Source organism: Diceros bicornis, chromosome 7 (assembly GCF_020826845.1).
Source record: "Diceros bicornis minor isolate mBicDic1 chromosome 7, mDicBic1.mat.cur, whole genome shotgun sequence".
NCBI classification, from domain to species: Eukaryota; Metazoa; Chordata; class Mammalia; order Perissodactyla; family Rhinocerotidae; genus Diceros; species Diceros bicornis.
This window is the reverse complement of record NC_080746.1, coordinates 39,328,148-39,355,974: the sequence shown is the minus strand read 5'-3', so window position 1 is coordinate 39,355,974 and position 27,827 is coordinate 39,328,148. Positions and strand designations below refer to the sequence as shown.

Genomic DNA, 27,827 nt, shown 5'->3' with positions numbered 1-27,827 from the left:
CAGAGACTGGGACATTGGCGGCGGCCATTGTGGTGGCCTGGTGTGGGCATGCTGACACAGATGCTGGCAGATGCCATTGGAGTTCTCCCTGGGTCCTGCTAGCCCAGGGTCTGCCCCATCCACTAAAGCACCGATTTAATCCAGCTCAGCCACGGCCGGCAGCCCACCCGAGGGACCAGCCCCACCCAACAACAAGCCCTAGGGCAACTTGTGGGCCTGCTAAGGGAGCTGCCTGGAATCTCCACAGCCTGCTGACTGGGTCTGCCTCTGTAGGCCAGGGTGTGTGCAAGGAGCGGGTGGAGAGTGTGGGGCTCCTGCCTTGGAGAGACTGAGTCCACTTCAGGAGGTCGGGGCACACGCATGGGGCAGGACTGTGCTGTGTGTGTGGACCTGTAGGCGGTGGAGCTCGTCAGTTGCAGAAGACTTGTGCTTCTCAAAGAGTGACATGGGGGTGGGCCCCACATTCCAAAGCCTGAAACAATTGGGTGCTCCCGTGCCTGAAGCTAGCCCAACCAGGCTGCAATCAGAGAATTGACAAGGGACCTAAAGGCTAGAGGCTTATAGCAATTGTAAGCCCCTGAGCCTAACAACCTGCCACGCTGGGGGCCTAATCACTTAATAGAAATACAGCAACAGGAATGTGCTATTAGATCTTGCAGCCAACTGTGCGGGGACACCCCACACCTGATAAAGAGACTGAAGGGCCCACAACAACTACACACAGCTGAGCATTACAACAGCTGGCCGGGGCATAGCTCAGCCTCCCTGGGCACCTATGGGAAGAACAACCCCACTGCAACAGAAGGACACACGTAGCCCACACAGGGGTCACTGCTGGAACATTTGCAACTGGAGAGGAGAGGGAAGCACATTGCCAGGCCTCCTAAGGCATCACTTATATAAGGTCACCTCTCCGAGAGCAGGAGACATAGCCAACCTACCTAATACATAGACACAAGCACAGGGAAAGAGGCAAAATGAGGTGGCAAAGGAATACGTTCCAAGTAAGGGAAGAGGACAAAACCCCAGAAAAGGAACTAAGACAAACAGAAATGAGCCACCTACCCAAAAGAGTTCAAACAAAGAGTGTTACAGATGCTCACTGATCTTGGGAGAAGAATGGATGAACTCAGTGAGAATGTCAACAAAGAAATGGAAGATATAAAAAAGAACCAATCAGAAATGAAGAATACAATACTGGAAATGAAAATCTCACTAGAGGGACTCAAAAGTAGAGTAGAGGATACAGAAGAATGGATCTGCAAGCTGGACGAAAGACTAGAAGAAATTACCCAAGCTGAACAGGTAAAAGAGAAAAGAATTAAAAAGAGTGAAAACAGTCTAAGGGACCTCTGGGACAACATCAAGCACACTAACATCTGTGTTATAGATGTCCCAGAAGGAGAAGAGTGAGACAAAGGGGCAAAGAATCTAGTTAAAGAAATAATTGCTGAAAACTTCCCTAACCTAAGGAAGGAAACAGACATGCCGGTACAGGAAGCACAGAGAGCACCAAACAAGATAAACCCAAAGAGGCCCACACCAGGACACATCATAATTAAAATGTCCAGAATTAAAGATAAAGAGAGAATCCTAAAAGCCACAGAGAAAGACAAGTTACATACAAAGGGAATCCCATAAGGCTATCAGCTGACTTCTCAGCAGAAACCTTACAGGCTAGAAGAGAGTGGCATGATATATTTAAAGTGCTAAAAGGAAAAAATCTACAGCCAAGAATACTCTACCCAGCAAGGTTATCATTCAAAATGGGAGGAGAGAGAAAAAATTTCCCAGACAAGCAAAAATTAAAGGAGTTTATCAGCAAGAAACCAGTCCTATAAGAAATGCTAAAGGGACTTATTTAAGGGGGAAAGAGAAGACCACAAATAGGAAAAATTTATCTATTTCCATGATAAGAGGGTAATGGATACAAATGCACAAAAAAGAGGTTAGATATGGTATCAAAAACATAAAATGTGGGAGGAGGGGAGTTAAAGAGTAGAGCTTTCAGATAGAGGTCAAATTAAAGAGACTATCAACTTAATATAGACTGCTGTATATGTAGGTTACTATATATGAACCCCATGGTGATCACAAACCAGAAACTTATAATAAATACACAAAAAACTAAAAGAAAGTAACCTAAACATAATACTAAAGAAAGCCATCAAACCACAAGGGAAGAGAGCAAGAGAAGAAGAACGGAACAGAGAAGAACTACTAAAACACCAAGAAAAAAAAGTTAAAAAAATGGCAGTAAGTACATACTTATCAATAGCTACTTTAAAGGATAATAAAAGTCATAGAGTGGCTGCCTGGATAAAAAAAACAAGACCCATATATAGGCTGCATACAAGAGACACATTTCAGACCTAAAGACACTCACAAACTGAAAGTAAAGGGATGGGAAAAGATACTGCATGCTAATGGCAATGAAAAGAAAGCTGGGGTAGCAATACTCATATCAGACAAAATAGACTTTAAAACAAAAACTGTAAAAAGAGACAAAGAAGGGCACTACATAATGATCAAGGGAACAATCCAACAAGAAGACATAACACTTGTAAATATCTATGCACCCAATGCAGGAGCACCTAAATATATAAAGCAATTATTAACAGACATAAAGAGAGAAATAGACAGTAACACAATAACAGTAGGAGACTTTAACACTCCACTTACACCAATGGATAGATCATCCAAACAGAAGATCAATAAGGAAACATTGGCCTTAAATGACACACTAGAAGAGATGGACCTAGTAGATATATAAAGAATGTTCCATCCAAAAACTGAAGAATATACATTCTTTTCAAATATACATGGAAGGTTCTCCAGGATTGATCACATATTAGGCCACAAAACAAGTCTCCATAAATTTAAGAAGATTGAAATAATACCAACCATCTTTTCTGACCACAACGGTATGAAACTACAAATCAACTATAGGAAGAAAATCAGAAAAGCCACAAATACGTGGAGATTAAACGAAATACTACTGAACAACGACTGGGTCAAGAAAGAAATCAAAGAAGAAATCAAAAAATACCTGGAGACAAATGAAAATGAAAATATGACATGCCAGAATTTATGGGATACAGCAAAAGCGCTTCTAAGAGGGAAGTTTATAGCAATACAGGCCTACCTCAACAAACAAGAAAAATCTCAAATAAACAATCCAACAATGCACCTAAAGGAACTAGAAAAAGAAGAACAAACAAAGCCCCAAATCAGTAGAAGAAGGGAAATAATAAAAATCAGAGCAGAAATAAATGAAATGGAGACTAAAAAAAACAATAGAAAAAATTAATACAACCAAGAGCTGGTTCTTTGAAAAGATAAACAAAATTGACAAACTTTTAGCTAGACTCACCAAGAAAAAAAGAGAGAAGGCTCAAATAAGTAAAATCAGAAATGAAAGAGGAGAAATTACAACGGACACCTCAGAAATACAAAAGATTATAAAAGAATACTATGAAAAACTATATGCCAACCAATTTGACAATCTGGAAGAAATGGATAAATTCTTAGAATCATAGAACCTTCCAAAACTGGATCAAGAAGAAATAGAGAATTTGAATAGACCAATCACCAGTAAGGAGATCGAAACTGTAATCAAAAACATCCCCAAAAGTAAAAGTCCATGTCCAGACTGCTTCCCTGGTGAATTCTACCAAACATTCAAAGAAGACTTAATACCTATCCTTCTCAAACTCTTCCAAAAAATTGAGGGGGAGGGGAAGCTCCCTAACTTATTCTATGAAGCTAACATTACCCCGATACCCAAACTAGACAAGGACAACACAAAAAAAAGAAAATTACAGGCCAATATCACTGATGAACATCAGTGCAAAAGTCCTCAACAAAATACTAGCAAATTGCATACAACAATATATTAAAAAGATTATACACCATGATCAGGTGGGATTTATTCCAGGGATGCAGGGATGGTTCAACATTTGCAAATCAATCAACGAGATACACCACATTAATAAAATGAAGAATAAAAATCACATGATCATCTCAATAGATGCAGAGAAAGCATTTGACAAGATACAGCATCCATTTATGATAAAAACTCTGAATAAAATGGGTATAGAAGGAAAGTACCTCAACATAATAAAGACCATATATGACAAACCCACAGCTAATATCATCCTCAATGGTGAAAAACTGAAAGCTATCCTTCTAAAAACAGGAACCAGACAAGGATGCCCACTCTCACCACTCCTATTTAACATAGTATTGGAAGTCCTAGCCAGAGAAATCAGGCAAGAAAAAGAAATAAAAGTGATCCAAATTGGAAAGGAAGAAGTGAAACTGTCACTATTTGCAGATGACATGATTTTATGTATAGAAAACCCTAAAGAATCCACCAGAAAACTTTTAGAAGTAATAAACGAATACGGTAAAGTTGCAGGTACAAAATCAACATACAAAAATCAGTTGCATTTCTATACACTGACAACAAAGTAGCAGAAAGAGAAATTAAGAATACAATCCCATTTACAATTGCAACAAAAAGAATAAAATACCTAGGAATAAACTTAACCAAAGAGGTGAAAGATCTGTACACCGAAAACTATAAAACATTGCTGAAAGAAATTGAAGAAGACACAAAGAAATGGAAAGATATTCCGTGCTCTTGGATTGGAAGAATTAACATAGTTAAGATGTCTATACTTCCTAAAGCAATCTATAGATTCAATGCAATCCCTATCAAAGTTCCAACAACATTTTTCACAGAAATAGAACAAAGAATTCTAAAATTTATGTGGAACAACAAAAGATCCCGAATAGCTAAAGGAATCCTGAGAAAAAAGAACAAACCTGGTCCCTGATTTCAAAATATACTACAAAGCTATAGTAACCAAAACAGTATGGTACTGGCACAAAAACAGACACACAGATCAATGGAATAGAACCAAAAGCTCAGAAATAAACCCACACATCTATGGACAGCTAATCTTCGACAAAGGAGCCAAGAACATACAATGGAGAAAGAAAAGTCTCTTCAACAAATGGTGTTGGGAAAACTCGACAGCCATATCCAAAGAAATGAAAATAGACCATTACCTTACACCATACACAAAAATTAACTCAAAATGGATTAAAGACTTGAATGTAAGACCTGAAACTATGAAACTTCTAGAAGAAAACATTGGCAGTATGCTCTTCGACATCGGTCTTAGCAAGACATTTTCAAGCACCATGTCTGACCGGACAAGAGAAACAATAGAAAAAATAAACAAATGGGACTACGTCAAACTAAAAAGCTTCTGCATAGCAAAGGAAACCATCAACAAAACGAAAAGACAACCTAACAATTGGGAGAAGATATTTGCAAACCATACATCTGATAAGGGGTTAATCTCAAAAATATATAAAGAACTCATGCATCTCAACAAGAAAAAAACTAACAAACCAATTAAAAAATGGGCAAAAGACCTGAACAGACATTTCTCCAAAGAAGATATACAGATGGCCAACAGACACATAAAAAGATGTTCAGCATCATTAATTATCAGGGAAATGCAAATCAAAACTACAATGAGATATCACCTCACGCCCGTCAGAATGGCTATAATTAACAAGACAGGAAACAACAAGTGTTGGAGAGGATGTGGAGAGAAAGGAACTCTCATACACTGCTGGTGGGAGTGCAAACTGGTGCAGTCACTATGGAAAACAGTATGGAGATTCCTCAAAAAATTAAGGATAGAACTACCATATGATCTAGCTATTCCACTGTTGGGTATTTATCCAAAGAACATGAAAACACTAATGCATAAAATACATGCACTCCTCTGTTCATTGCAGTGTTATTCGCAATAGCCAAGATGTGGAAGCAACCTAAGTGCCCATCAAGGGAAGAATGGATAAAGATGTGGTATTTATACACAATGGAATACTACTCAGCCATAAGAAACGATGAAATCCAGCCATTTGTGACAACATGGATGGACATTGAGGGTATTATGCAAAGTGAAATAAGTCAGAGGGAGAAGGTCAAATACCGTATGATCTCACTCATTAAGTAGTAGATAATAACAACAAACAAACACATAGAGACAGAGATTGGATTGGTGGTTACCAGAGGGGAAGGGGGGAAGGAGAAGGGTGAAAGGAATAATTAGGCACATGTGTGTGGTGATGGATTGTAATTAGTATTTGGGTGGTGAACATGAGAACATGATGTAATACATGCAGAAATAGAAGTATAATGATGTACACCTGAAATTTATACAATGTTATAAACCAATGTTACCACAATAAACAAACAAACAAACAAAAATAAAGCACTTAGACCCCTAGTTCCCCCATTCCGAGCAGCTAGATGGATGAGCCCCACTCCAGTAGAAGAATGGATGCAATTCTCTGGGGGAAGCCAAAAAGAGGCCCTCTGGACTGGAAAGTACAAAGCACAATTGAGGGCAGGACTGCCATACTGAAACAGGGGAATTTCATGAATATTTACATACTTCATCTTGAGCCCTCAGTTCTCTTCTCCCACTCACTTCCCAGGGTACTGGTACCAGACTGATACCCTTCAGCAGGGAGACTGGAGGAGTCACCCCATGGAGAATCAGAGTAGTTCAAGAGATAAGAACTAAAAATACCGACATGAGGGGTTCCCCAACTGAGCAGCCCAGACAGAGCACCCATCAGTGAAACCCTCAGTCTATAAGTCCCACCATATGCACAGATTCATATCTAGATAAGGAAAGACAGTCAAGGATCACCTGAAGATTGAGAAAGCTACTAAGAAGAGACCATAACAAACAGGAATGGATAACTTGGAGGAAGCAGCAATTATACAAGAAGAAAATAATGTTGGAAATGAAATATATCACTGATATCCTCAGAGATATAAGATATTGCATTCATGATATAAGGCCAAGATATCATATAAAAAGGAAGATTCAGAGAGCTCTGAGACGGGGCTGGCCCGGTGGCTTAGCGGTTAAGTGCACGCGCTCCGCTGCTGGCGGCCCGGGTTCGGATCCCGGGCGTGCACCGACGCACTGCTTCTCCGGCCATGCTGGGGCCGCGTCCCACATGCAGCAGCTAGAGGGATGTGCAGCTATGACATACAACTATCTGCTGGGGCTTTGGGGGAAAAAATAAATAAATAAAATCTTTAAAAAAAAAAAAAAGAGAGCTCTGAGAAATTAAAAACTGATAGCAGAAGTGAAAAATAGAATGTTTAGAAATAACGTTGAGGAAATCTCTCAGAAAATAGTGCAAAAATAGAGATATAAAATAGGAAAAACAGGTCAGAAAATTAGAAGACAAATCAGGAGCTCTAACATGCAAATAACAGGAGTTCCAGGGAAAAAACAGAGAAAACAAAGAAATTGCAATAAAATAATTCAAGAAAAATTCTCTAAAATGAAGTACATGAGTTTCTAGATTAAAATGATCTGCTGGGGCCGGCCAGGTGGTGCAGCAGTTAAGTGCCTGCGCGTGCTCCGCTTCAGTGGCCGGAGGGTTCACAGGTCCCGATCCTGGGTGCACACCAATGCACCGCTTGTCGAGCCATGCTGTGGCTGCGTCCCACATAAAGTAGAGGAAGATGGGCACAGATGTTAGCCCAGGCCCAATCTTCCTTGGCAAAAAGAGGAGGTCTGGCATTGGATGTTAGCTCAGGGCTGATCTTCCTCACACACACACAAAAAAATTATCTGCTAACTGCCCAGAAAAATGGATGAAAAATTTACCCATTTCAAGGTGTATCATCATGAAATTTCAGAACAATGAAGACAAAGAGAAGATCTTCCAAGTTTCTAGAAAGAAAAACAGGTCCTATGTAAGGGTCAGGAATAGAATGGCAGCAGAATTCTCTATGGCAACACTGGATGCCAGAAGACAATGGTGCAATGACTCTAAAATTCTGAGAAAAATTATTTCCAATCTAGAGTTCTTTACCCAGCCAAACTTCTACTTTAGTAGAGAGTAAAATAAAGACACTTGCAAACCTGTCCGGACTTGGACATGATACCTCCTTACAGCATTTCTCAAAAAGCTACTAGAGATAGGCTCCATCAAATGTAAATGAGTAAACCATGAAAAAGAAAGAGATGGGATCCACAAAATAAGGGATCCAACACAAGCGAGAGGCATGGTGGTAAAGGGAAATCTTCAGACAACAGCTGTGCAACCGCAGGTCTAGAGAGCAACCAGTCCAGACTGGAGCACATCAAGAGTCCCTCTGGGAGGCACTTTTTGAAAAAGATGAAATTGACAGAATTCCTCATGTGTTTGAACATATTAAGATATTTACACAAGGAGAAAGAGTTTGGGAATTAATTAGTGCTAAGGACATTAAAAACCAGGCAAACCAAAAAACAAGATAATTGAGCCAGCCCTGAAGGCCTAGTGGTGCAAGTTCAGCGGTTTCCACTTCGGCGGCCTGGGTTGGGTTCCCAGACACGGGAACCACACCACTCATCTCTGAGTAGCCATGCTGTGACCACAGCTCCCATGGAAGAACTAGAAGGACCTGCAACTAGAATATACAATTATGTACTGGGGCTTTGGGGAGGGGGCAAAAAAAGAGATAGAGGAAGATTGGCAACAGATGTTATTAACTCCAGGTAATTAAAAGATTGTGCAAAAAGGAAAAGTGACCATAGGATCTTACATAGCTCACCCGTGACTAGAGTTTACATAGTCATAATAATGTAAATTCTCTAGCCAAAATTTTAATTTATCTATATTAGGAGTTTGAGGGGAGAGTAAGTACACATGAGGAGCATGAAAGAGAACTAAATCCTCATCTTCCATAGTAGGAAATCAACATATGATACCTAAAAATGAAAAACATATAAGCAGCAAAATAAGCATTTGGTTATATTGCTGTAAATACTAAAGAGGTGCAAGTGGTTGCCTCTGGGGTGAAATGGAGGCAGATGGGCCCCCCTGTATTTGGTTACAAGCCTTGTAGAAGCATTTAACTCTGTAAAATAATGCACGTTTAGCTTTCATAAAATTAACACCACGCCATAATTTATTTTTTAAATGACTGCAAAAACAAAACAAAAGCAACCTCATGCTCCAAATAAAACTCTGGATTTTCCCATTTGCTATTCAAACCAAACTTTTCTGAATTTGATTTCCTCATCTGTAAAATTACTTATTGTATGGATTGAAATAGATTGTGAACACAAAAGTACTTGAAAACTACACGAGTTGTTTAATAATAATAACTTATAATCCAAAAGTTTGGAATCCTCAACATTCATTTATTTGGTCACGTTGTATGAGTAGCAGGGAGTGCGACGCGACAGTATAACGCTGTGTGAAACCAGCGACCTTACGTTGAACTCACTTGTCCAGTACCTGCTTCCGCCCCTACCTGTTCAAGTGGTGATTTATTCTTCTGGCTTTGGGACCAAACTTTTCTGAGCTCAGATTCCAATTGTGCCACTTCCTAGCAATTGTCTGTGTGACCTCAGACAATTTCCTTAACTTTTCTGAATCTGTTTCCTACCTGGGAATAGTAAAGCCTCTCCTGCGAAGTTGGTGTGAGAAACAAACGAGAGATTAGTGGAAAGTCCTTTGCTTTGGTGGGTGAGTAATCGCAGCTCGCCAACTTCAGCGCCTTCCTGGGCCCGCGCGGGACCCCTGGGGCCTGAGAGAAGCCGGCTGAGAGCTGCTGGCAGCCGGGAGGACCCGCAGTCACTATGGCAACCGGAGACGCCTCGCGTTCCCTGGCCGCCTACCGAGGAGCTGAGCAGGCCAGCCGGCCACGGGCCGCGAAGACGACCTCAGCAGCATGAGGGGAGAGGAGGCGGTGGTGGTGACCGCGGTGGCGGCGCCCGAGGCGGGCCGCGACGGGGAGCAGCTTCGGCAGCCCGCAGGGCTCGGGTGCGGGGCGTGCGGGGAGCCCGGCGGCGGCGGCACCCAGGAGTCCCGCAACCAGTGTGAGTTCCCCTTCAGCCGCGGGCCCTGCGCGGAGGGACGTGCGGCGCGGCGAGCGCGTGAAAGGGGCACTGGGGACACCGGAGAGACACTGGCTGAGGCCGCGAAGGTTTGGCAGGGAGGGGGTGGAGCTGCTGTTTTGGCAAAGGCAGAGGAGATGGCGCTGAGGCAGAGAGAGTCCGGTTCATTTCCCCAAGCCTTCCTGTACAAAAGGCTCCCTGAGCCCAGGTAGCCTCCAACTTAACTGGAAGTGGCATTGGCCTGGAAGGTATTGAAAAAAATGTGTGTGTATATATATAAATATATTTATAAAAATATGTAATATATAATTTTAAAATTTATATATAATAAAAACAAAATTTTAAAAACTTTATAAAATGTATATAAATTTTATATACACACACATGGAAACACGTATATCATTTTTGCCACTTCCTTCATTTTACAGACCAGGAAACAGGGGTCTAAACTACAGGATAGGAAGCGACTTGCCCACGGTCACTGAGTCAGTGCTGGAAAAATACTTAAAACACTTCAACTCCCGTCTCTTGGGCTTTCAGTCCATAAATTATTGTTACCTGATCCTTTTAGAATCTCAGTTATGGGCCACATTTCAACACACTGCTGTTTCTTCCCTGCCCTGACAAACACACAAACAATACTCAAGTAAGTAAAGGGAGTTCTGGTCCACAGTCACAACCAACGTGGTTGCAACTTTGATTCGGCGCCTGGTCGCGGCGCTCATCCTATTGTTCCATGAATTTACAGATATTTCACAGCCGTTTGTGCCCCACACGTCTTCAGTAGGTGCTAAGGAATGATGATGGTGAAAATAATAGGCCAAAGAGGAACGCGAGCGGTTTCCAGCCCTTCTGCGGCGCCTCCTTGATTGCACCTCTGGAGAGCAGCCTCGGGTTCTCGTGCTCCCTCTGCGCTCAGCAGGCCCAGGAGGGGGGGTTGGGCTGAAGCCGCTCAGCTCCCGCGAGACTTGGTCAGGAAGCCGCAGGACCGCCGCCGCTGGTGAAAGCGCCTCCTCTCTCAGCGTCGGCCCCAGTATTCCTGATGATGAGACTTCATTCCTGTTATGATCAACAGCATGCAGAGGCCTTCCTTAGAGCAACTCAATTCAGTATATTTAAGTATGCAGTATACTTAAGTAACTCCTTATTCTGACTTGAAAAATTCTGTCTGGGAATTTTCCCATTTAAGAGGCTAGAATTTAAAGGTTCTTTATTCCTGTGGCTGTAGGAGTAAAAGGTGGAATTAATCATTCACTCATCAATTCAACAAGCATTGAGTCCTTAGAGCATGCCAGACATTGGGCAAGTTGCAGGGAAATGAGTAATGAATTAAGGCGGGTGTCCAAACTTACAGGAAGTCACAGTCAGGGTAGGGCGTATAAAGAGTTCCTGCCCCCGCCTCCCTAAGACCTCCTTTTAGGGTCTCAGCCTAAGTAGAGGCAGGTTGTTCACCCTGACACCGAGTCCTCATTCAACTTTTAAATGTTTTTTGGAAAGGTCTTCAGTCTCTCTACAGTTTGTGCTCCCAGATCTGTTCTCAAATATGTATGGATTGAAGTGTTGTCCTTTCACATCAAAGCATCCTTGAATTATATAAAGGCAGCTATTTGAGCACCCACCAAATCTTTCATAAATTTCAGTGTAACCTTTAAAATAATCTGCAGCAGTCTCACCATGCTGGCTGACCCCTTCCAACATTCTCCAGTTTATTAATTCACTGAACCTGGTACTCTAGGTACAATCAGATTATATAGTGTGGTGGGACTATAACATCCCTTGATCTGAACATTATAATTCTATTAAATGGATCCAGAATTACATTAGCTGTTTTGGCAGACACATGATATCATTAACACATATAACAAATGCAGTCTCTGATGTCCCTAGTTTCTCTTTCCTCCTTTGTCCAAATGAAAACATTTGATCCAGGCCTTTTCTATCCTATATTTATGCAGTCCAATTTGTTTGGTCCTAAATACAAGTCGTTATATTTATCCCCATCAATGCCATCCTATGGGTTTTAGCACTTCATTCCAGGTATAGAAGCAGCCTTTTGAGTCCTGAGTTTGCCATTCAGCAAGTTAACCATTCACCAAGTTTGTGCCATCTCACGTCTGGTGAGTTTGCTGGAAGTTCCTATATCCAGATGAGCAAATTAGATGGTGATCCCAATAGTTCCAAGTAGAGTCTCTAGAAGCCCCTGACCGACAGGGTCAATCAGCATCTTTGGCATGGACATCCTGCCTCCTACAAATACATTTTATCAAATGCCTTGCCGAAATGCAGATACTTTGTGACTACATCTTTGTAATCTAGCTAGTTTAGTAACATGGGTTTGAGAGAGTCAGGTAGGCATGGCTTTTAATTTTTATGACTAGTTTTGTGACTTCTGGGAGTTACTTTCTCATCTATAAAATAGGAATAATTATACCTGCCCATAGGGTGATTGTAAGAAAGAGAGAGAGTATATGTAAGATGCCTAGGGTGTGATAGCATTCAATAAATTGTAGCAATTGTTATTAGCTCTTAAAAAAAGAAAGCAGTTTGGTCTGGAATAATATTGTTTTTAGCAGTCCTTAACATTTAGTGGTCACTGCTCCTCAATGTACTCACAAGCCAGCTGTTGACCAGTCCACTCAAAATGCTGGTAAAGGTCAACAACAAGCTGCTGTGTTAAAATTAGTAGAATTTTTTCCTTACTTTTCTCTCTCTTTCTTTCTTTTTTGGAGCAGGGAATATTTGCCTATACTAGCATTTTACTACTCTCATTTTTCACAGAAACCATCAGTGATTTCCTCTATAAATTCTCTTAGCAGCAGGGCTGAAATTTGTCACGAGACTTGAATTGAGAGCAGGTGATCTCTTCCTCTCTCCTGACCTGTTATAGGCTTTTCTTCCTTCTTTGCCATGTTTCTCAAACCTTTTCTGCAGGAAGATCATGATTTAACAAAAAAAAAGATTAAACCAAAGTTAAGCTTGAATAATGCTGACCCACGTTCATCTCTCATATGACTCCTAACTTTTGGGAAACAAGGATGAGACCCAGGAAGTACCTAATTCTACCTCGCCATGTCTAAGGGTGTGTTTGGGTCTTCATGACCGGGAATGACCCAGGGCCGTGGTCAGAAGCAGCGGGTCCCTTGGCCCATTTGGGTCATTCTGCACATAAGTCAAATTGATACAGTTGTGTTCTTTATTGGTTAGTCTGGAAAAGATGAGACATCTGCCATATCTTTCTGAGTTTAAACTCAAATTTTACGTAACAAAAGTATGTGGTGGTTTAGATTTTCCATGGTTCCTTGGATTGAGCTTTTGAATACTGAGACTAGAACTATTGGCTCCCTGACATTCACAAGGTTGCATTGGCACACATGCGTATAGAGTAGTCTTTGCGCTCCATCTTAGTTTAACAATGCTTAGTTCTCTTGAACACACATTTGTTGAGCATCTATTATTATGCCAAGCTCTGTTCTAGGACTCTGATGAACAGAACAGACAACATCCCTGCCCTTCTGGTATTTGTGGTCTGGTAAGGAGGACATATATTAAACTAATACTTACACAAATAATTGTATATAAAGTAAATGAAGCCATACAAATTGCAATAAACAAAATGGAAGAGGAGAGTAGTATGAGAAAAAGTAACCAGGAACATTTCGAGATTGTGGAGTCAGGGAAAGTTTCCCTAAAGAATTGGCATTTAAGCCTAGACCTGAAATTTGAGGAGGAGTTAACGTAGGCAAAAAACAAAACAGGAGAAAGGCAGTTTAGGCAGATAAAATAGAATGTACAAAGGCTTTGATATGGGAATGGGCAGAAGATGCCACGAGGGAGCTCAGCGAGCAAGAGAGAGATGCCAGCAGGAGGGATTGGAGAGACAGCTGGGGTCAGATAGCACAGAGCTCTCTGGGGTGAGCAGGAGAAGTGTAGCTAAGGTACTTAGAACAAATAATTCAGTCCCCCACTATAGCAGGGATGTCCTACAGGGCCGGGTTTAGAGGCCAGGAAAAAGTCGTATGTCCATAAGTGGTTCACTACTTATGGTTTAGTAAGTAGTAAGTAAGTATGGTTTAGTAAGAGATTAAACTTCAGGTTTAATCTCTAAAAATGATGGCTAATAATGCTGAGGCTGTTCTGTGTTATGTATCGGCATTGTAGGCTCTATGCATACATCTGTCTTTTTCATTGCTGTGTCCTCTGCCCCTTGCCAAATGCCTGGCACAGAGTAGGTCTCTAATAAGAATTTATTGAATAAATGAAAGGTTTCTTGAAGCTGATAAAGTTATATTTCTCCATAATGCCTAAAAGAGGTATCCACAACTTACCCCCAAAGTTTAGCAGTTATATGAAAGTGTGAAGGCCCAAAAGAACCAAAAGTTACAATGGAAGAGATCTTTCCAAAATAGAGTCTGCAGGGTGAATCGTCTGCTATTTGTATAGAAGGATAGGTCTTTTTAAAAAGTAGTTGTTCATGTAGGTATCATGGCTAGGAGATTGGGCAGAATTTATGATAAGTAACCAATTTTGTTAATGTCTTTATAGGGAAGAAATTTCTGTATTGTGAGCCACACAGGAGAATTAAGGAAGTACTGGAAGAAGAACTTTATGTTAAGAGAGATGAGTGCCACGTTAAAAATCCACCTGCAGGTAATCTCAGTGACAAATGAAGTATATGTGTGAAATGGATATGAAATTGCCTATTTGATGGCAGAGTGATTGTTTTATTACAAAACCATGACTATCAAAAGAAAAATGGGAAATTCTTGAGCTAATTTTGTAATTATTTTGCCTAAATCCAAATAAACTGTTATATTTAGAAAAAATGAGCTAAGTATCAGTATCCACATTGCTGTTCTACATTTTTGGTGGAGCTATTTCTATTTAATGACAAGTAGAATTTTTTCCAGGTGCCTGAAAAGCACAATAACATGTTCAATCTTTGTCAGTAGAGGTATGACAAATAACAGTGGTTCCCACAGTTTAGATTTCATCAGAATTACCTGGGAGCCTGTTAAAAGTAGATTCCTGGCACCATCCCTAGAGTAATGGACTCAGTAGGGCTAGGGTGGGGCCCAAAGATTTGCATTTCTACCAAGGTCCCAGGTGATGTTGATGCTGCTGGTCCAGGGACCCCACTTTGCAAATCACTGACCCAGGAGAATCTAAGTCATTTGGGTAGGTCAACTCACCCAAGAATTTTATCCCACATACAAATAGTGTATGAGTTATAGGGTCTGGGCCTTGATAGCTCTCACTGATGTTTCATTTAAGAAAAGATATGCTCTAGGAGCCTCAGAATCTCTTGCAGATGTTATTTTGAAATTGCTGGAGCCCCTCATTTTCATGGTTCCTTCTCAATGATTACTAGGTGCATGTTTCATGCTCTTCAAATTATCAGGTTTTTATTACAACCCTTTTGGGTGCCAGCATTGCTAGAAGAAGTGAAAAAACCATAAGACATGATTCTTATACTCAGAGAACTTGACAGTTTCTGAGGAGGGTTGTTGAAGCCCTGGCAGGTGGGGCCCAAATTCTATCAGGATTCCTAAGAGCAGATGCTACAGGCTCAGAGGTGCGTCATTTCAGACTCCGTGATGTATTTGCCTGCTTTACATTTCAACACCAGCCATAGAAACACCTTTTAGGCCTTTTTGTATCACCCATTCTTACAAGACGAAAGACCAGAAAAATCACCAATTTTGTTCATATGGTATCTTGAAGGAAAGTTTAAAGTCTAGTTTGAACTCTATGAGTGGATGCAGAATGACCTACTAAATTGTTTCTCTGAAACCCAGCCTATATGTACTATTTCTCTGGTGGTTAAAAAAATGTTTTTTTAATTTTTTTAAGTTTATGTTTTGGGTTTACTTTCATTTATACCCTTATAAATTTATAATGAATATACTAGTTGGATGTTGTGTTATTCTTATCAGATACATTTGGTTATGAGACAGTCTAGGTGATTAAGCAATATCATTCTATTTATAAAAATTTATTTTTCTAGGCAATCTTTTCAAATATCCTTCATGTAAAATGGAGAATGCTTGGGCTGCATTTTTATAACATCCACCAGAGGTCGCACAGATGTGCACTACTATCTTAGCCTAGAAAAATCTTTCAAAGCTGAGAATAGATTCTACATTAAGTTTTAAAGGGCTCTATTTATGGAAAACAGAGACCTATTTTTTTCTTTTTCTTTTCTTCTTCCTCTCTTCTTCTCCTCCTCCTCCTTCTCCTCTTCTTCCTCCTCTTCCTTCTTCCTCCTCCTCCTCCTCCTGCCCCCCCCCCTCTTTTTTTAATGGTGGGAAACCCCATGTACTTGGCCAGAACAGGGAACTAGAACCTAGAGAGGGGCCACACTCTCCCAGCTTAGTCTCAGAGTATTGGCAGCTCTGGGCCAGCTGCTGGACCTTCTAGTACAGGGTTTTCAGTGATACACTCCTTTAAATATCTGATGGAAGCTATGGCTTCTCTTCCTGGAAAGCACAGCTTGACACATACACCCAGAATTTGCATTAAAAATTAGGGACTAGTATGGCTCCTATAGCAGCTATTCCTAATGTTAAGAGTAGATACACTTGACCCATTGTTTCCACTTCTTTACTTATCATTTGCTCTTTCACCCGTTTCAGTTAGGCTTTTGTTCCCCTGAGTCCAGGGAAACTGTTCTTTTCCGGATTGCAAATGACCTTCCTCTTGAAGGTCAAATCCAATGATCTTCAAGGTCAAATACAATCCACAGACTCGTCAAATTCAACTTCTCTGTAGCATCTGACACAATTGTTTACTCCTTTCTGAAAACACTTTCTCAGCTTAGCCTCCAGGTCACATACTCCAATCTCCTGGTTTTGCTGGTACCACTCTTTCTCTGTCATCTTTGCCGACTCTCCTTTCTCCTAGCCTCTGAACTCTGGAGAACTCAGTCACAAGCCCTTTTCTCTATCTACACTCACTACCTGGGTGATCATATCTAGCCCTGTTGTGCTAATGACTCCAAAATTTTTATCTCTAGCCTCTGCTTTTCCCCTCAAATCCCAAAAGCCTTCTTAACTTTCCACTTGGATGTCTAATAGGCGTCTCAAACTTAACGTGTCCAGAACAGAACTCTTGGTCTATACTCCAGCCTTTAAAATTCTACTCTTCAACAGGTCTTCCCCATCTCAAGAAATGGCACCACTATTCACTCAGTTGATTAGGCCAAACACCTAGAAGTCAAATCCTCAGACTTCATATCCATCAGCTAATGCTGTTGAATCTACACTTGAAATATAGCCTAAATCTCCTCAAGTACAGCCTTGCCCAAGCGTCCGTCATCTCTTGCAGGCTCAGCAGTAGCACCCTATAGCAGCTTCTGCTGTTTTCCCCTACAGTCTATGCTCTACGCAGAAACCAGAGAGATCTCTTACCAACATAAATCATTGCACGTCACCTCCATGCTCAAAACTCTCCAATGGCTTCTTATTACTCCCAGTCTAAATTTCAATCTCCTTATATGGCCTATGCTTTCCTACTCCACTCATCTCCTATACTTTCCCACTCCACTTTAGCCATATTGACTTTCTTGATATTCTGGAACCTGCCAAACCCATTCCCACCTCAAGACCTTTACCCTTCACCTAGACCGTCAAATGTCTTCCTCCCTCTTCATTCAAATTTCAGTTCAAATATCATCTTCTCAGAGGTAATCTCTCCACCAGGTTAAAATAGAAACTACCCCCCATCAGGTTATTCTCTAATCCTTTATACTACTTTCTTCTTTCTGCTTTTTTCTATCACTACCTGCAATTACGTATTTATTTGTGTACTCCTTGATTGACTCTCTCTCCCACTAGAACGTAAGCTACCTGAGGACAGGGGCTTTATTTTGCTTACCACAAATCCTCACAAAAGCCATGTGATTATGGGTATTATGATCCCCCTTTTATGGATGAGTAGAAAGATTTTGGGAGGTTTTTACTGTCTAAGGTTATACATTAAGTGGCAAAACTCGATTCCAAATTCAAGTCTGACTCCAAATCCCACTGACTTTCTACTCACCATAGTGTCTCCAGTGACATGTTATGGCTAAATCTGGTGGATACTGTTCTACCCTTGGCTGGCTTGAGATTTCTGCAATATTTGACAATTCTTTCCCTAAACCTTGTTCCTTCCTCAAATTCCTTGATGCTAAAATGTCCTCATTCTCCTCTTACTTCTCTGGATATTCCTTCTCATCCCTTTAAGAATGCTTTTTACTCACCCTATCCCCAAATACTGATGTTTACCAGTGTGTTACCCACAGTCTTCTAATCTTGTTCCATTAGCTCTCCTTGGATTGTCTCAGCTATTCCTGTAGTTTCCACTACTACCTCACTATGATGTCCCTGAAATCTGTGACTCCAGGCTAAATTTCTCTTCCTGGATGTCCCATAAGTACTCAGGATCAACATGTCCAAAATGAAACTCATACCTCTCCCCTACTTGTTCCTTTGCATGTATCACCTATCCCACTGAATGACTTGGCCTAATGTCCAAGTCCAAAACCAGAGAGCCATCCTCCATACCCATTCCGGATCACCATGTCCCACCTCTAATGTCAAGGGTATCTTAGTTTGGCTCAGGATCCCAAACTGTTGATCAATATGCCAGATTCATCTTGCAAACGTATAGACATATGTATTTGTTCTGCATTGCATTTTTAAAATATATGAACCAGTTGTCAACATTTAAAAAATCAGGATCTTCTACATATAAATCGAGATTTCTAGATTATCTTGGGAAAGAGGGAGGAGGGAAAAGAAAGGAAGATGTGACAACAGAGTTGACATTCACGCCTGGCAGCAGTGGCTGGACTTGGGTTATGCTGCCTGTCCACTCTGCTGTTAACCATTGCACATCAAGTTCCCCAGTCAAGCAGGGCATATCACAAGCTAGTTATGTTCACACATCTACTGCAGACTTGCTCTTTTCATGGCAGAAATAGGGAAAAAGTATTTCTCTGGTATCCATGCCTCCAACAAAAGTGGAAAAAAATAAAAGACTGGGAGAGCCAATTATTTCTTACCCTGGCCTGCTTTACTTACTTATTACCTACCTGGCCTCTCCCTGTATACGTGTTGGAATTTGTGACTTAGACAAACAATGTACACTATTTCTTTAGATATACCCAAGTCTATCTAAATTCTAGGGACCTCAAGGTATATGCATGTATCCAAGCATATTTGTGTAACTATGTATGCATTGGCTGGGTTTGTTTGAATTTTCAAACAATCAATTCCACGTGCTCTCACCGCAATCTGTTTGGTGAAAGTGAGATTTCCATAAGTGTCCAGACTGGATTTCCCCTCAACCATTGATCAAGCACCAAAACACTGGGCCACACAGCAAAGTATGGGTGAACTTACCGAAGGGCTTATGCCATCTATTAAGAGGGGGATTTGTCCTAAAGTTAAACAACTTAAATTATAGCATGTTTTATTTGTGACTGAGATAATGATGACAATTATCGAAGTACCCAGAAGCAGTGGACTTAAATTATTTCTGTGCTTTTTTTCTTTTCCTTTGGTTGAATGAAATTGATAAAAGGTCAAAAGTTTCTACTCCTTAGATTGAATGAAATTGGTAAAAAGTCAAAAGTTCCAGAAGTTAGGTTCTATGGATGTTTAACAGAGTGAACATTACATTTCTTTTGGAATATTGTTGTTTGGGTGGCAATAGGGAAAAAGAGCTGTTTGGTCTTCTGGGGCCCTCAGCTGAATGAGCTGTCCCACCTGTTCTTCCGGTGGTGTTGTGACAACAGTTAATAAGAGCCGTGAAGACATTCAAATGGCCAAGATGTCCCAGGTGGTTGTTACTGTGCACCTCATACTTGGGTCTAGGGAATGGCATCAGTGACCACAGGAAAATGGGCTGCCAGGCCTCTAAGCCCTCTCTTCCATGGGCTTTTTATTCCTTCCAGGCTCCTGATGCAGAGATATGTGGGCCCAGTGAGAAGCATTGGATGCTGGGGTGAGGGGTGGGGTGGGTGATCAATATCTCTTTACATAATGATGGTGACGATAATAATATAGTAATTATTATTATGGCTGTCATTCACAGTGTGTCTTCTGGACATGACAGTTTTTACAAATTATCTCTCTTAATCCTTTCAACAACCCTGTGCTCTTATTATGCCCATTTTGCAGATCTGGAAGCTGAGGCTCAGGGAGATACAGAGATTTGCCCATTGTCACACAGTGGAATAGCTGATATTTGAATGCAGGCTTATCAGAAGCTGATGTCCTTGCTCTTAGCCAAAGAGAGCCATATTGTCTCTCTTTGAGATTATGTTTTCTGAGAGGAAAAAACATTTGAAATTGTATTGGTAGCAAATAGTATTCTCTTCAGTAAAAAAAACTTGTCACAGTCTTCTCTAGGTTCAGCCTCATTTTAGGTTCAAACTTGAGGTAGAACAGGTTTCAGAGACTTTACACATTCCTATCAGATAAGGACAGGGGCTGGGATCTACACAAAAAGTTTTTCATCATCCTGAAAAAAAAGAAATGCAATTTTCTGGTCAGATCTTCTGTCAGATAAAAATGGAATTTGGGGCAACTTAAGGAAATTTCTGGATAAGTAAGAATTTAGCTGACATCATCATTCACATATCCTTAGTGATTCCCTGAAGATTTTCTCCTTACAACTTTTTTTATAAAAGAGGTAAGCTTGTGAGGCATGCATTATGGAACTACTGCATTCATTTTACCATTTACCTTAAAACTATTTCTACATTTCTAAGAACTTTTAAAGAGGACTTTACAGAAATAAATTAATGTTCTAATTTAATGTTTTCAAATTGCAAGGGCTTTTATATTTTTCTGGCTAAAACCTGCATATGTTATGGTACTCATGAAAACTTTGATTAATGAAGCTTACTGGTTTTCTCTTACACATTTTCTTTCCCAGTGAATTTTAAAAGTGTCCTGCCAAATCCATTAATTTATGTCTATGTGTGCCTTAATGCACAGAAACTTAATTTTGAGTCTGGTTTATTTATTATGTTTAGTACTAATTTAGAAAGTGTAAAATGTTGCTCAGCAAGTGTAGATAGTGTTATTCATTAATTCATTCAACAAAAATGTTTTGTGTACCTACAATATACAAGGAAGTTACTAGACACCAAAGGCATGTCAAGATAATTACAGAGCCTAGAAGTCACCAAACATGAATTTAAATTACTTAAGTTGTTCTTCCTCTGGTCAAATCTGTGACCATGTTTACACAAAGGGAGCATAGACAATAGTTTGGCTCTAAACTGGCTTTTCAAGCTCTAATGTTCATCATGCACAGTCCAGAGACAGCTGAAGGGAACAAAAATATTTTTACAAGGTGAGCTTCCGTTCCCTGAAAAAGCAAGCCAGGTCTCACTGGCTAGAATTTCTGGCGTCAAGGCATGGTTTAGTAACTTTAAAATTCAGGATAAAAACACACCTAAAAAGGTCTCTGAGCAGAAGGGGTTAGGGGCGTGAGAAGGGAGGAGAGAAGAAGAATCTCTAGAAGATTCTGAGCTTCAAGAAAGGATTTAATTCCTTTCTCCTAGCGTCTCTCTTGTGCCTGCTACCCTTTTTCTTTTCAGTTTAAGCGTGCCAATACTGAGGGCTCTCTGGCCCTGCCCCCACTTTGTCTTTCTTCCTCTCCTGGAACACACATGCCAGGGTTGAGAGAGTCAGATTTCTCTGAAGAAATAGCAGCTTCAAAGGGCATGCGTGCTTCTTTCCAGACCTCTTTTTCTCCAGTTGAATGCATCACCTTCTGTAACTTCTTCACCCAAACATCATATCAAATCAAAGTGCTATTTTTTTCCAGCAGCCTCTATCCCTGAGAAAAGTAAATATTTATGCATAACAGTATTTTGCTTTGAGGTTTTTTTTCCATGCATTTCTGAGCATCTGCATTTACATTCTGGTATTTTCCCTATTAACTTGCAAACTTCCAGCTATTCCTGTGATTACATCTGAAAGAGCACAACTAAATTAGACTAGTACAATTCTTCTATCTAATTTACTGTGGTTTTTCTACATAGTTCTACCTTCTGATTTTAAACTGCTTTCCACTTGCCAGAACTTCCCACAATGTGGAACAAATCTAAATCTATTTCCTTGGTCTCTTACCAGGTGTTGTGCACAGGGGGTATTTAATAAATGTTTGTGGACTCCTAAATCTGAGATTCTGTTACCCAGGGGCTGCGGAGCAGCCCTCTTCTATCACTAGACAGGAAAAAAGAAGAGAAAACTGGCTAGAATGGTGGGGAAAGATTTAGGTTAGATAAGGAACAGCTTAAACTTTGTAAGGTCTTGACAGAAGGAGATTGTGGAGCCTTCCTTGAAGGTTTTTGAAGAGGGAAGAAACTAACCTTGACAGATAGCTTCATCTACTCCATTCAGGTGTGGAGGGAAGAGGCAAGTATTGACATTCAGCTTAGTGAGTCAGCTCAGCGACTGTGCCTTTAGAGATGCAATCTGAGGGACCGGCCCGGTGGCGCAAGCTGTTAAGTGCGCGTGCACCGATGCACCACTTGTCAAGCCATGCTGTGGTGGTGTCCCATATAAAGTGGAGGAAGATGGGCACGGATGTTAGCCCAGGGCCAGTCTTCCTCAGCAAAAAAAGAGGAGGATTGGCAGATGTTAGCTCAGGGCTGATCTTCCTCACAAAAAAAAAAAAAAAAAAGAAAGAAATGGAATCTGAGTCCATGCTTGCACAAGAAAATAGTTGTCCCTGTAAAAATAAGAGCTACCATTTATTGAGTGCAAAGCACTTTATATCCATTTCATCCAAATTCTATAATAATCCTTTGAGGTAGAAATTATTATCAATATTTCAAAGATGAGGAAATTGAGACATATTGGGTTAAATAACTTGCCCAAAGTCATATAATTGTTAGGTGGTGGAGCAGATTCTGAAACCCACATCTCCTCTGAACCCAAAGGCTGTGCCCCTAATCATTACATGGTACGGAATCCTTTAGGGAGGGATCAAATGTCAGTGTGGATACCAGTGAGCAGTCTGGGATCTGTGGAGAATATTCGGCATTGAAATTTGCAGCTTCAAAAATGGGAAAAATAACTTATGGCACTAACCTGAATAACCTTACTTGACTTGGGTCCAGTTTTCTAGCAGTAGATTTTCACCAAATGCTTGTTGACTGACTCTCAAAACCTAAATAAGTGATTTTAGGATATGGAGGACAGCCCAGTGCACATCATTACTAAGCCAATACTTATTGAATGGTGTCAGGATTTAAGACTATCATTTGCCTTGTACCAATGTGTAGATGTCACTTTCTAAATATTTTGCTATAGTGTTTTTCAGTAAATTTGTTGTTTCTTTCAAGGGGAGATTAAATAGCATCTAGTTCATGGCTTTTAGAAGATTGTTGGATGTATTAGATGAATTAATGTGGTAACTTTCGGTTATATTATCTTTGGAAATATTTGCACTCCTAGGAATTAAATCAGAATCAGATAAAGTTGACTGAATGGAGCCTATTATTAACTGTTATTTATTCCTGATGAATCTGTGTTTTGTTATATACTATGTTTCTATATTGACTTTTCATTTATTTCTTTAGGGGCAAGTTAAATTATCTAATAGCACTGTAGATGTTTAATTGCATAAGGAATAACTGAACGATTGAACTGGAATAAAAGATTAAACAAAGGATAAAGACCTTGGATCAATCAAACCAAATAAACTTCTGCCCAAGTGACTAAAAAAATAATCACCAAGTAAATACTTTAAAAACACTTTGTGCTAAAAAGAGAATAAGCTAATAATCATCTCGCTTTTGAAAATATTGACAGTGGCCCTTGAGGGGATTTGGAGCATTAAAAGGAATCTCCCTGTGGGAGGCTTGAAGCCAGGACTGCCAAGCAGAAACAGTTTACTGCCACAAGCCAAGTACTATTCAAGGCACGGAGGAATGAGAAGTAAGACCCCCGTACCCTTGATCCTGCTGAAGCCCCTGAGGGTGCTGGACAATTTACAGACTAGTAGTGTCTGCTTTATTTATAGTTCTCAATCAAAATTCAATCTTCTTTTGACTTGCTTCTCTCAAGTTACTTTTAGTTTAGCCACATGACCTCACTGTGGAACTGAACAGTAAAGGCTCAGCTAAGCCATTTATCCCATGGAGACAATAGAAGCTCATACTCTGAGTCATACTCCTGACTCTTTACTTTCCTTTTTATCCACGTAAGACTTTCTAGCACACAGTCAGCCTCAGCGGGGAGGAATGTTCTGCTGTCCTTTCTTCCAGGTGGATGATCTTTGCTTACCAGTGGAAATGAAGAAAGAGAGATGAGGGAATTAAGGAAAAATAAGGCAACTATTTTGCTTGGCTCCCTTAGCTTCACCCTATTTTAGGTAAGAGGGTGCCAGGCTGGACTCAGTGTACTGTTTCTCACAGACATAAAGTTTGGAACAAAATATTACTCACTCCTCACTGTCGTAGCTAGTGTCTGCCAGGAACATTTGTGGCAGGATGTGGAGAAGGCAAGGATCTTGACATGGAAGCAGTGTCCAGATAGTCGAGGGACATGAAATTGGGCCTACAAATCCTAAAAATAGCTCTACAAGTGAGAGGTTACCTTGAGGTGAGAAAAGAGAAGCGGTAGTGCCAAGCCTACGTACTCTTACCCAAGATATGACTCATGATGGCAAACACTACATAGTGCTTATTATTCTAGATTCTTCGTATATAATAATTTATTTAATCTTTACAACAATCACATGAAACAGGTACAATTCATTTTTCAGAGGAGAAAACCGAGGCACAGAAAGGTTGAATCATTTACACGGAGTCACTCAGCTAGTGAGTGGAAGTGCTGAGATTCAAACCTGGGCAGCCAGTCTCCAGTTTTAACCACTAAGTGCTGCCTTTATAAGCCAAACAGTGGCCAGGAACTGGAGTGTCTCTGAACCTGGAGTGGGGTGAGAGTTCAGCAAAAGTGCCACAAAGGAGGAGGGTCTCCAGGGAGGCAGCCTGTGGGATATGACTTCAATAGGGAGAAAATACAGCCAGCCACTAAGAGACCAAGACACAAGTTTAAAAAAAAAAAAAGAAACTTATTACCAAAGGGGATTCATGTAGCAAAAAGGAACCAGAATGGAGACCTGGGTTTAAAAATAATAAAGTAGTAGGAGCCACCATTTACCATGTGCCAGGCAAGGCAGTGAGTGGTTTATATAGTTATGTAATCCACATGGTCACATGAGAGGAGAGTTTTAATCTCCATTTTCCAGGTGTGAAAACTGAGACATAGAGACATTACATCACCCAAGATCCTATGTCTAGGAGGTAGTGAGGCCAGAACTACAAACCTGTGTCCGTCGGACTTCTGAGACTCTGCTCTTAACTTCTAGGCCATCATGGCAGAGAATCCAGTCACTGGACAACAAGGCTGGAACGGTCGTGGGTGTTGGTTAATCAGGCACAAATACCAGGGCTATGGGAATGCAGGGTTAGGAACCTGGGAGGCAACTACACTCAGAATCCACAAAGATATCAGTGTCCTGCAGCAATGGTTGATTCAACTCAGGTCTGGGCCACTTGCCCATTGGGGGCTGTTTATTTCAACTTTCCACCCAATTTGTCAGGTCCCAATTAAAAGTAGGTAAATCCATCATTCCAGGAAAACTTACAAAGCAATTTATGTTAAAGATGAATGGTTTTCTAAATGTCCTATTATAAGACTGGTTAGAAGAACAAATTACCTTCATTTGAAGACATAAAAGTCCCGTAGATTACCCAATTCATTAATTGGGGACATATGATAAAAAAATGTGTGTTTGATTTTGACCATAATTGTATTACTTTCATCCGTACAACTTAGGAGAGATTTTTCGTGGCTCCTGCTCATTTTCACTCATCCACCTTGCCTTCCTATCAGCCCCCAGCCCTCTATCTAGAGCCTATGTCAAGCCTTTCCACTGATCACGTTACAATATGTAGCTGTTATTGTAATATATCTTAGCTTCATCTCTGTAAATTACCAGCTGCATTTTGCCATATGAACTGCTACTATGTGCTACACAAATCACAACTGATCAATCTATATGAATCAGACTGATGACTAAGAATTAGACATTTCTTATCATCAATGAAAAAAGCTAGATGCTAGGCACAGAAATATCATAGATGAACAAAATCCACAGATAATTTTCAAAAATTCATCAGTAGTAATTCATACACTATTGGAAGTTCCATGAAGGCAGGAACCATGTCTCTTTCACTCACCACTGTGTTTCTGGTAGTTAGCACAGTGCCTGGCACAGGAGGTATTCAATCATCTTTTGTCACAAGAATGACCAATGAAGGATGAACTAGGAGGTATATGTGAATGCCTACTGTATGTTCAGAATCTTCTTGCTGCTAACACACATATGTCTCCTTCTCCACAGAAGTATATGGTTTTCCTTACTTGAGACTGCCAAATTGAACAGAATGCAAACAATAGAGGGAAAATCAAGGGAACCTATTGACGTTAGTATGTGAATCCTGAAAAGTTGCATATATGTTAGATACATTTGGAGCTGATGCTTTCAAAGAGAGGTTTCCATGGATTGCAATATTTCCAGGAGCTTCTCCTGTGAAGTATACTTCAGTTAGGTAATTCGGTCAATTCTCACTGTCATCTTTTTCCTATTCACTTGTGCTTTTTTTCTCTTTCTCATGAACAACATGTTCATTGCAGTTGTGACTCTTCCAACATTTAATACACATTATTTAAAATTTAAATTTAAAATCATGATCATCTAATTGTGGTTCTAAAGCACGTTTCTCTTAGAGACTGCAAAGCATCTGCTGCTTTCATCACACTAACAAATTTTATGCATTTACTTTTATCATTTCCTTCTTATTCTGTGGCATGTAACAACAACAACAACGCGTTGTCTAGCCCAGTGCTTCTCAAGCTCTAATGTGCCTACAGATTACATGTGTATCTTATTACACATGTAATACATTAAGTCTGGGGTGGGGTCTGAGATTCTGCATTTCTAACCAGCTCCCATGTGATGCCAATGCTGCTTGTCCGGACACTATACTCTGAGTAATGAGGGTCTAGAAGACTGAGTAGTGGTTTCTCCAGTTATTTGGATCACATGGGTTATGGCTTTTACATTCTGCTCTACCAAATGAAGTACTGTTGGGAACATTAAATCAAGTTTAGATTTAAATGGAGTTGGGATTAAAGAGCATTTCCCCAAAGTAAAAACTTACTTATTTGTTCACATATTTCTTTACTCTAGGATAAAATGAACAAATTTTTCCATGGAGAAGAAACCTCTTTCTCCTGATGTCTGAAAAACAGAGAAGAAACCCAGGCTTGTTTCACAGTTTAAGACATGTAAAAAAAATGTGTATTAGTCTGTAATTCCTATTATTGGTATTAATTGCTATCTATAAATTAGTGCAAAGTAATGAAATATTATTGATAAAGTTTGCTAAGCACCTGAAAACAATGAAGAAAAATATTATATTTTTAGTTGTCTGAGTTGGAATACATTGGGATTCTAATTCAGCTTATTTTATTAAATATGTGAAACATGATAAAACAAAGACATGTTTATTGAGTCTTTACTTCAAGGTAAATATTGTAAACTTTAACTCTTCACTCTAGTATAATTATGCTCATCCATAAAAAAGAAAAAAACAGAAATAAATCTGGGTATAGGTAAGATTCATAAATTAATGACATAGATGAAAAGTCCCTGACTCAGAGACAACCATTTCAATGAAAGCCTTGGTAGAGCTCATCCTCTCTAGAATTTGTCCACTAAATTGTAAGGAGCCAAGAAATTTTTAGAGATCTAAAGAAGGATTTTACTAATACTGCTGAGTTAAAAAGAAGAAAAAAACCCAACCTG

General features: G+C 40.2%; 1 protein-coding gene across 1 annotated transcript; it reads left to right on the top strand.

The window, feature by feature from the left end:
* The first annotated feature begins 9,761 nt into the window (after positions 1–9,761).
* On the top strand, positions 9,762–27,511 carry C7H11orf97 (chromosome 7 C11orf97 homolog). The gene is made up of 4 exons (XM_058545390.1): positions 9,762–9,926; positions 14,487–14,591; positions 23,762–23,887; positions 27,210–27,511. The coding sequence occupies exons 1-4, from the start codon at positions 9,779–9,781 to the stop codon at positions 27,212–27,214; spliced, it is 384 nt and encodes a 127-aa protein (XP_058401373.1). The 5' UTR covers positions 9,762–9,778; the 3' UTR covers positions 27,215–27,511.
* Positions 27,512–27,827: the final 316 nt, after the last annotated feature.

Excerpts from the sequence above, each read along its gene's own strand:
- C7H11orf97 (XM_058545390.1), top strand. The coding sequence starts at position 9,779 with ATGAGGGGAGAGGAGGCGGTGGTGGTGACCGCGGTGGCGGCGCCCGAG. Across the intron at positions 9,927-14,486 it reads CCAGGAGTCCCGCAACCAGT|GGAAGAAATTTCTGTATTGT; the intron begins GTGAGTTCCCCT and ends ATGTCTTTATAG. Across the intron at positions 14,592-23,761 it reads CGTTAAAAATCCACCTGCAG|TGGCCCTTGAGGGGATTTGG; the intron begins GTAATCTCAGTG and ends AAATATTGACAG.